The 11,114-nt window shown below is 35.5% G+C and overlaps 1 protein-coding gene across 1 annotated transcript in view; it reads right to left on the reverse strand.

The window, feature by feature from the left end:
• Positions 1-3,954: 3,954 nt before the first annotated feature.
• Positions 3,955-11,114, reverse strand: part of LOC107752550 (N-alpha-acetyltransferase 35, NatC auxiliary subunit-like) — a 17,057-nt gene continuing 9,897 nt past the window's right edge. The window contains 7 exon segments of the mRNA XM_016568549.1: positions 3,955-4,795; positions 5,340-5,420; positions 6,433-6,555; positions 6,642-6,782; positions 7,575-7,642; positions 7,730-7,866; positions 9,720-9,898. Coding sequence (XP_016424035.1) covers positions 4,736-4,795; positions 5,340-5,420; positions 6,433-6,555; positions 6,642-6,782; positions 7,575-7,642; positions 7,730-7,866; positions 9,720-9,898 — 789 coding nt within the window. The 3' untranslated portion in view covers positions 3,955-4,735.

Consider the following 11,114-nt stretch of genomic DNA (forward strand, 5'->3'; position numbering starts at 1 on the left):
TGTTTTGTTGTGAAAGCGAAACTACTTTGTTTGGTCTTCCAAAGGAGGACACGAGTAACAATCAGTGGTTAAGTTGTATTTACAACACTGTTCCAGAACACTTCAACCCAAATATTCAGATGTGTGCAGCACATTTTATGGAGGACTGTTTCCTGATCCTGGAAGAGTAGACTACAATGCCAGCTGCTCTGACTCACAGACTGCAAGTACGTTTTTTATATTTGAGGAATTTGCCACTGATGATTCAAACGCGAGTTTTGAGCAGTGTAGAGTAGCACTTGTATTTTGTCATTTCTCCGATCACAAATGCAGACATGGTTTTATGTTTATGCGGCGCGATGCAACGCAACGCGTAAAAAGACAGTATAAGTCATTATAATCATAAACATTTCATTACACCAAATACACCAAATAATGTTATTTTTAGCAACATCATATGACCCCTTTAAGACTGTGTCTTAAGAGTTTGGCTAACTAGCTGTTAACCAAGTGTTTATCAGTCTTACTTTTCAGATTCAAATTAGACCAATCCAAGTTAGGTAGATAGGTGTCTAATTTTTAAGACTAGTCTAAGCAGTTTATGCAACCGGCCGTGTAGTGTGTGATCAGGAAAGTCACATCAAGCAGAATTACTTTTACCTGTTGGAAAAACAACTGAGGCTCGCTGTCACACTTCACTAGTACTGACTAGAATGGCGTTATTTTTAAAACCGTTTCTGCAGTTACACAAAATATTATTCACATTTCCCATTTCTATTATTGGCCCTGGAAAGAAAATGAATAGCTTATTATCCTTTTCTGATTGTTAAACTTAACGTATATCATTGCAAACGTTACTCTGTGCTCTAAAAATAGACATATTTTATGACATCGTGCCATGCAAGGTCTTTCATAGAGAAACGTGCAAGTATGTCACGCAGTGTATCAACTATACCCGGAGTGGTGTCCCATTGCGTCACATGCTGTTTCGATGTACGGTGTTATGATAATAGGTTAAAAGTCACATTTACACACGCTATGCAAATTATGTTTAAAAATTGATATTTGTGATATTTCAACTGTCTATTATTAATGGACATATTTTTGTTTCTAACATGAATGTTAAAAGGATAACATAGCATTTTGTGAAATATACAAGGTGGTAAAGTGGGTACAGCTTATACACCCTTTATAGGTCACTATAAATTGTATGCATTAAAAGTTCAATCATAGAAAATGCATATTCAGAGGCTGTGTGTGTGTACTGGTATTAACTATGTTATGGGAACCAAATGTCCCCACAAGTATAGTAAAACCAGTAAAGTCTAACCTTATGGGAACATTTTTAGGTCCTCATGAGGAAACAAGCCTATAAATCATACAGAATGACTGAAAATTAAAAAATACCGAAAGTTTCGAGTGATGGGTAGATTTAGGGGTAGGGTTATAGAATATACTGGCATGTAGGGGGATAAACTGTAGGGGGAGTGTGTGTGTGTGTGAGTGAGTGAGTGAGTGAGTGAGTGAGTGTGTGTGTGTGTGTGTGTGTATACATGTTTTTCTATCCCGGTGGGGACTTGAACCTGAATACACACACACTCATGGGGACTCGTGTCACTGTGGGGACCTAAATTGAGGACCCCATGGGGAAACAAACTTATAAATCATACAGAATGAGTTTTTTTGAGAATGTAAAAATGCAGAAGGGTTTCTGTGAGGGGTAGGTTTAGGGCGATAGAATATATGGTTTGTACAGTATAAAAACCATTACGCCTATGGGGAGTCTCCACAAGGATAGTAAACCAGATGTGTGTGTGTATGTGTGTGTGTTAGGCAGTGTAGTCAGTGAGTACACTTTGTCTTTTTACTTTTTTGAGTTTACTGTTTACATTTGTACTGTTTGCCATATCTTTTCCGGTGTTAAATATTTAGTTGTTATAACTGAATCTGAATTAAATAAAGTGAATAAATAAATCAGAATTATTTTTTTTAAATGCACGCACAACTGTAATTTATTACATTTGCAATAAATGGTTAGCCAGCTTTAGAGCGTTAAGAATGGGTGTCTCAACTGTACCATGGTACTGTTTCAACTGTACACTATATGGGTACAGTTGAGACAAAAATGCACATTACGTTTATGAGCTAATTGTGGAAAAAATAAACTACTTACGCTATTATCAATTTATGATATTTTAGTACATAAGCAAAATAAATACGTGAAAAATCACTTCATTTCAGCATCCAGTTTTTGTGTAGTGATGAAAAAAGCAGAAAATGTCTCTACTGAACTCAGTCTACCAGTAAACCATATCCCCTAATCATCTTACTACATTATATTTGACTATTTTATTATTATTTTTTTAAATTTTTTTTTGAGGAAGTGTGTGTTTCTGTTGACACTTTGTTCCTTGTCAGTCTGGTCACTGTATTAAATAAATACATTAAATTGTTATTTTCTATGCGTGTGCTGAAATATGCAGATCTTGCAGCTCTCAAGGCCAGTCTGTAGCTACAAACACTACCCTTCCATGCCTCATGAAACACCTCTAAATGTGTACTCTTCCACCTACGCTCTTTGTCTTCAAGTGAGGGGTGCAACACTTTCTAGAGTGTCAGAGAAGACCGTATTCATATTTTGGTCCCACTTTATATTAAGTGGTCTTAAGTACTATGTACTTACATTTAAATGAATCATGTGGTACAATGCACTTATTGTGTACATACATGTTTTTACATTGTACTTATATTTAAAAAAATACCTGCATGTAATTACATCTGTAATTAATTTATGTAATTACAATTATAATTACATTGTTGACCCATCCCTTACACCTTAACCCACCCTTAAAACTACCCATACCACCAAACCTGTCCCTAACCTTACCCATATCCCACCTCAATAGCAGCAAAAGTGTTTTGCAATATAATATGAACACAATACGTGCATTGTACTTATTTTTTTTTTATGCAAGTACATAGTAGTTAAGGCCACTTAATATAAAGTGGGACCCATATTTTCTATCCTAATATGAAATTATTACAGAGCACACAGAGCATTTGTGATTGCTTTAATATTTTGTTTAGTTGTGCAGGCTGTGTTTGTTGTTACCGAGTAGCCTTTTTTTCTGGGTTCCAGCACACATAGGAGTACAGGGGACTATAGAAGCTGATGAGAAGGAATTATATCTGGAAGTACTGTATATGCAGCAAGTAACAGCAAAGTCAGAAATAAAAAGAGGAGGGAAACAAAGGCGGGTTTTATTTTTCATCACAGCTGAGCTGGTCATATTCACTTATGATATGTAAACATTCATAGGGAAAAAGAACTACAGTAAAAATATGTTAAGGGAAAGCAAAGGATATTCAATTTATGGATGTTTATATTCTCTTTTAACGATAATAACCTGTGTATACATAAATATATTCATTTTATATGAGTTGAATCACATTGCAGAATAGACCGACTGGAGAGTAATGTTCAACAAAGAGAGACAACCTGATTTAATAACATGTTTGTAATGCGGTTAAATTGTGGTGAAAACGAAGATTCACCGAAAACAGCATGTGGCACACTTAAGCATGTTTACAGTTTTCAGAAGAAGAAGAAAGTATTTGTATAACCTTGCAGTTCAGGGCATATGTAATGTTTAACACTGGAGAATGTCTTAAGAATTCTTAAAGATGGGAAAAAAAAATACCTCTGGAATGCAAAAAAAGCTTTAATTTAAAATTAAAAGTTTGACCAAACATTCTATGGATATGAAGTAATTTGCCTGCACTCTCTAACATACATACACTATAGTTTTGTTAATTTGTTATTGACTCAGGTTGAGTTCTGCTTAGAAACTTGTCTCTTAATAGCAACCTGTGTGTGTAGCTTTAAGAGAGTGAGGGACATCTGTGTTGTTTCCTAATGTTTTTTATTCATTTAGAATAATGTAATCATTTATATAATTGATAATTTACTCATGTCATATTTATATTTTTTTATTACTTTATTGCAATGCTTGTTATTGTTGTTTAATTTTATGCTTGTGTGGTTTCAAGAGATTTTTGTCTTCACCAGTTCGAGATGAGAGAATGTCTCCATTTCAAGGTTTTTAATGGCACATGGCAATGTTGTGAAGCAGTCATTTCTCTGCATTGCTTTTGGTTTGGTATAATAACACTTGTAGGATTTGTGCTGGTCAGACGGAGTACAGAACAAAGTCCAGTAGAGACGAAGTCTGAGCTTTGAAACATTTGATTATTCAATAATCCCTGCACAATTTTATCATCACTTTATCTACGCCCTCATCCGTAAACCCCTCAGGCTGACAGAAGACGGTTAGTTTTGGGTATCAGACAAAGCACTGATTTTGGATATAAGACAAAACTCCACTGACAGTTTTTGATACCACACAAAACGAATGTCTCGGGATCTGATAAGGGACTGGATCCAGTATTCCTGGTGTGGAGATTCAGTTTAACATTTTTGCACAGCATGATCAGACATCCCCGATTACACTTTGCATGCATCTCGTCAAGCCTGGACCTGGTGAGTGAAGTGAGGGTTCATTTTGAAGCCAATGGAAACAAAATATACCAGATACAATATTATCAACCAAACAGAAGAACATGATTTGTGAACTGTTCAAACTGAACCACTGTTGAGCGTGTCTGTACAATTACACTCATGGCTCTTAACTTATTCGGCGACTGTGATGACAGTTCATGTCATTGAGACGAGTTCATCTTGGAAACACGGTCTATCTCAAATGATCTTGACGATGGGGAAGTATTTGTGCGCAGAGAAGTCAAATTCAGGAAGGGCCTACAAAGAAAATAGGCAAGGATTCGATGAATCAATCTCATTGCATCAATATGCAAACTGTTTTTAGGAAGGAATTTAAGTTAAGCTCTATGAACAGCATCTGTGACATGCTCTCTGTTACTACTGGACATCATTTTGACTCATCTTCAGTTTGTAATAAAAATGAAAGTCTATGGGGCAAAGCATTCTCTGCTGGGTTTCAAAGCAGAAATGTTCAGTACGTATTTTTGTTCGATCACTTTTTGCACATTGTTTAATGCAAAAATGTTGTTTTTGAGTCCTGTCAGCAGTGGGACAACTACTCTAAGCAGAGGATCTTCTGACTATGATTTACATGTGAAGGCATATCATTTTCAAATAAATGTTTAGTGTAACATTTATTCTGGCGCAGACTCTTTCCTAATAGACTTCTAGTGCATTACTGGAAACACAGTATTATTTGTTTTACACACCGAGAGTTTAAAATGTGTTCTATGGTAACAGAGACAGGCCATAATGTTTTAAGTTGTACTGAACCCAGAAAATCCATATAAACATATTGTACCTTGGTCTCCTTCTTGTGTCCTCCAGCCAGCAGCTTCATTACAACAATATTGGGTTTGGCCACTTTTAGGATGCGGTTCACCTACAACAACCATCAGCATATCAACCACTTCCTTTCACAATATACAATTAACAATGTGAGCACTTAATCATTAGTTAAGAATAATCTCATATATTTGTTGACATGCAGCAAATTCCAAATATTTTTTTTTTTAAATAAATAAATATATATATATATATATATGTTTTTATTTTATTTTGTTTTAAATTCAAGTATTAAAAATTATATATTATATATGTACTGTATATTAATACTTGAATTAAAAAAAAATACTTAAGTCACTTTAATCTAGTTTTAAAATAGGCTATACCACAAGTTTATGTAATATCTAAAACATTTTAAGGCTAAATTTGCTCTTCAACAATGTGATATATACATTGTGATATAGATACAGTACTACCATTCAAAAATTTGGAGCAAAGTTTTGTATTTTTCAACAAATTAATAATTTTATTCAGCAAGGATGCATTAAACTGATCAAACTAAGTGACTAAGTGACTAAGTGACGTGACATGTGGCCAAGTATGGTGACCCATACTTGGAATTAGTGCTCTGCCTTGGTCTTGGACTTGGTCTTGGACTTCCCCTCGACTTCCACGACTTCCCCAAACATGGCAGTAGACATTTATAATGTTACAAAAGTTTGCTATTTAATTTTAATTTTTAATTTTTCACAGTTTCCACAAAAATATGAAGCAGCACAACTGTTTTCAACATTGATAATAATCAGAAATGTTTCTTGAGCAGCAAATCAGCATATTAGAATGATTTATGATGATCATGTGACACTGAAGACTGGAGTAATGTTGGAGTAATTCAGCTTTGATCACAGGAATAAATTACATTTTATAATATATTATCATAGAAAACAATTATTTTAAATTGTAATAATATTTCATTAATATTACTATTTTTACTCGATTTTAACCAAATCAATGCAGAGACTTCTTTCAAAAATATTTATACTAAACTATTTTAATTAGATTGTTAAATTAGTATACATAGATATTAGCAGTATAAGGAGAGTTCGTACCTCTGCATCGGGGCTGGTGACGTTTTCAAGTATGAGTTTGGCCTGCTGGAAATGTTTACTGGCTGCCATATAGAGATCCGCTGAGCGAGGAGGAGGATTGTACTTCTTCAGATCTGACATCTCCTGCATCCACACATACAAACACACTCTGTTCACTGTAATCTTTGCACAGAATAGTTGCGGTAAACATCATCTCGAAGCAGTAGTACCTTAAACTGGATGTAGTGCACTGGCGGCGGTGTGACGACGCTGTTGAAAGGGGCGAATCGATGCTCGTAGCGAACCTGCTCGCTGTCCAGCTCAAACTGAGGTTTGCGCACCTTTCTGTCCATATCCAATGCTATCATAGTCTGCAGAAAGAAAGACAGAAGAGTCAGTACCACAGTCAAAGAAAGGCACGACACTCATTTTTTTCATCTATTTGTTGATTCAAAAATACTTCTATGATGAGTATGCTTTTGATTTTGGCAGTAAAATTCATTTTTATTTGGAGCATAAAGTCAACATTAAAATACAACTGCGAGGAAACAAAACAAACAACAAAAAAACAAAAACAAGACTGCTTAACTGCCTATTAATTTGAAGAACTTTTGTCCACCAAATGAAAGTCAAGTGGTGCAACCAAGAAACAAAACATAAAATATGAATTATATCATAGAGAGAAGAGCCTTATGAATCTGTGTCAATCTGTGCCTCTTTAAATCTCAAATAATTTGATCTTTTTTATTACAAGACAAGGTTAGTTCAGGTTGTAAAATGTCCTGTGGTGCGACTCGATGATATTTATGATTGAATAATTAATAATACCTGTAAAAAATATTTAAAAATCATTATTAAAAAATAAAACAAGTCATACGTGCAGTTGTATTTAAGGTTTAAGTAAAAAAAAAAAAAAAGTTATTTCGCTTGACGGTTACACAACATTTTCAAAGTCATCTTTTGGCACGTTTTAAACTAGATTTTTCCTTCTTTATTATGAACACTCTTATCACTGTCCCTCCAGTCAAATCCTGATGATCATGATTTATTTCTAATATTTCCATCTGAATAATCTCTGTCATTCTGAAACAAAATGACAAAATTTGCAAATGCCATGTTGACAGCTTTGTGTGTGTGTGTGTGTGTGTATCAGGAGGTGGTACCTTGTACATGCCGGCACACATGTTCTGGTAAGCCTGGCTCATGGTGATCTCTTTACTCAGAGGACGAGCTGACGAGACAATGGAAACACAATGAGTCAGACTGAAATGTCACAATCCAACAGAGAGAACTGAGATTCCTGAATGACTGTGAAAACCTTTCTTCTTCTTCTTGCTCTTCTTGCTGCTTCGTACTTTCAGCTGCTCCTCCAGGATTCTCTCCTCTGCCATCTGAGAGCTGTCGGCTCGACTCAGCGTGGACATGAGCCACGCATACAGGAACTCTGACAGATACCTGTACAAACACGGAGAGAGAGACATGTCAACCATTCTATCTCTCCAGACTCGCTGAATTAAACCGGCTGTTTTGCTACTGTCCCTTTAAGACTATATGCAAATGACCTCTGTTGTGATTGTCTAACTTATTCATACGTGTGTAATGCTAATTCCCCACATTAATGTGCACTTTGGACTTCATTTAGGGCATCTTTCAGAGATGCACCAATACTGAAACTGTGGCTGATACCAATAATTACATATAAAATATATAATAATAACAACATTAACATATTATATTCAAATATATTGTATGTTATAACACTTAACACTTAAGTATGTTTTTTGGCATTTAAATTCATTTTCATTTGGAGCATAACTTTATTTTTTTTTGTTGTTTTAAACTTTGATAAAATTGTGAGAAAGAATTAGAATTTATTATGCTATTAAACCTTTTGACCATTTGTCGCCATCTCCTTAAATTAGTGCTAGATCGGAATCTAAGCTATGATCCTAAAATAGGTTGAAATAATTAAATATCAAATATCATTCAATAGATATCCAACAACGGTCCAATAAATTGAAAATGATATATTCAATATATTGCGCATCGCTAGTTCCTGTGCATTCGGTTTTGTTTAGCTGTTGCATAATTGGTCAGGACAGATCGGACATTGCAGTGAATCAGAGGTAAAAAAACGATATAAATACTGTTCAGTTTCTTGCACAGACCGATCGTTTCGTGTCTTTACACATCAATGTATCGTCACAAGCCGCAGGGTTTAATTTGGTTTTTTTTATTTATGTTTTTTTTTTTACTCTCAAAGCCGTGATTCCCATCCACCTCCATTATAAGACTGACAGACTGCAACGGTTAAAGTTAAAAATCTCTGTTTGTGTTCTACTGAAGAAACAAAGTCACCTACATCTTGGATGCCCTGGGGGTAAGCAGATAAACATCAAATTTTTGGGTGAACTATCCCTTTAAGCCTCGAATGTCAACTATATACATTGGATTGGTTTCTTATTTAAATAAAAAAGCAAAAATATGCATGGTATTATAATGCTATACTAAAACTAAAATTAAAACAATGGAAAAAACCCTTAAGATAACATGTAGAAAGAAAAAAAACACATCCAAAGTCCCGTTCACACCAAGAACGATAACTATAAAGATAACGATATTAGCATCCACACCAGCGAACGATATCGTCTGTTTATTCTAAGCGCACGATCGTCTACCGCTTTAAATTCTTGAACTCGTTACAGCAGGATGGATTCTGATTGGCTGTCAATTTTTTATTGTTCATCAGCTGGAGAAAAATCGTTTTGAAAGTGATCACAATGATATCGTTTCTCTTTGTCTTTATCGTTATAGCTGTGGTGTGCACTCTGCTATTCTTTAATATTGAGAACGATTTTTAGAACTATATCTTTATCGTTATCTTTATAGTTATCGTCCTTGGTGTGAATGGGCCTTTAAGCACGCAGAATAACACAAGTGGACTTTGAACGATTACGTAATTGTGGCATCCTTAATTGTAATCGCGATTAAACATGTAATTAATTGTGGAGCCCTAGGATAAATTTAAAAATGCTGTTAACTAATATATTGCAGATGTGTTGTGCTGATCTGTATATAGCATTAAAACTGTTTGTTTAGCTTTGGTATAATTGGTTACTATCCCTTTAAATTAGTGTTAGATTATGATCGAAATCTTAAAATAGGTGAGCGATAAATATCTGTTAAATAAAAAATGCTGATAACCATTATATGGCAGATATATTGTGCATTCTTAGTACGTGTTATTTTGTGCCTATGCATTCTGTTCTGTCTACAGCAGTAAAACCACGAGTGTTTAGCTGTCGTACCAGTAGATGTAATAATACTCGTGCATGCTGTAGAGCTCCAGCTCAAAGCCGCTGAGCAGGTACTGGATCATGATGCGCAGGTTGTGATAGAGGATCCAGGTGCCCAGACAGGCTAAATGCTGCCTCTGAGGCTCCAGCTTCATCAGCAGACCGTGAAGAGCAGCGTCCACCTTCTCAGCCTAAACAACAACCCACACGCACAACGATGCTTTACTACTGACGTCATGACAACAGACTAATCGTTTACAAGCCCAAAGTTTAAAGGAACAGTTCACCCACTCCAGTAGTTTAAACCAGTGTATTCCAAAGTGATCAGTTTCTATGATGAACAGAGTGGAAAACAAAAAAAACACACATTTCTCAGGGTCTTTCACACAGAAGGCGAATCAAATTTTCATGTTGCGATTCATTGCTAATGCTCTCATCACGGTATACGTTATTATCACGGTATTGAAATTTAGTTGCAAAAAAGTGTTGTCATAAAGTATAACAGGTTTACTAACTTTTTTCTTATAACAAAAATAAACTGAACATTTAAATACAATAAAGCAATACACAAAAATGTAACTTTACAGTAAGATCTCATTAGTTAACGAGCATTTGGCTACAGAAGTTAATAAAACAGTTACCATGCCAACTTACTACTGTAAGCAAAAGCTCGCAACGCTTGCCCCGCCTCTGGAGTCTTCTGATTGGTCCACTGTTTTGGAACTGACATTGACATTGAGTGGCACTGTCTCTGTCACAGCATCTTAAAAACGTGGCGCTCATGTGCAATCACGCGAGTGCAATGGCCATACACCTCTGTCTAGACGTTTACATGGAAAAACGCGTTCTGTGTGAATGGCCCCTAACAGTTAGCTTGTGTCAGTGTGGCTGGTATACCTAACGTTGTAGCCTTTATTGCTGGTGGGAATGTAGCTGACGTGAATCTTTTGAAGATTAAATATTCGTTTACTGATTTGTTTAGTGACAGGTTACATTGTTTCAGCAGTAGATGTGGCAAACATCGTGTTTTATTAGAGAGTCATTGAATCATTCACCCAACATGGTCATTTCATTCGTGTACGGACACATCGAAAATGTTCTTGTTGTGAATGAGACTGACTTACATGTTGAACTGGTTCATTCAGTTTGTTCATGAGTCTTGTTCAAACTCAAAACGCTAACTAGCTCAATGAAGGTGGCACATTTGTTCTGTAGGTCCAACGGAACCATTATTCTGTCTATTGCAAACATTTCTGTCATTTCAGTTGTTGTTTTCTACTTGTGTTTCAGATATACGTATTTACTAAGATTCTATCTGCTAAAATATTGTGAGGACATACATCAGTATACGGGTTGTAAGACACAGGGATGCAAAGTCATCATTGGCGAAAAAGGTTACAAAGATGA

The sequence above is a fragment of the Sinocyclocheilus rhinocerous genome, unplaced genomic scaffold (assembly GCF_001515625.1).
Source record: "Sinocyclocheilus rhinocerous isolate Xijiao unplaced genomic scaffold, SAMN03320098_v1.1 scaffold1102, whole genome shotgun sequence".
Taxonomy (NCBI): Eukaryota; Metazoa; Chordata; class Actinopteri; order Cypriniformes; family Cyprinidae; genus Sinocyclocheilus; species Sinocyclocheilus rhinocerous.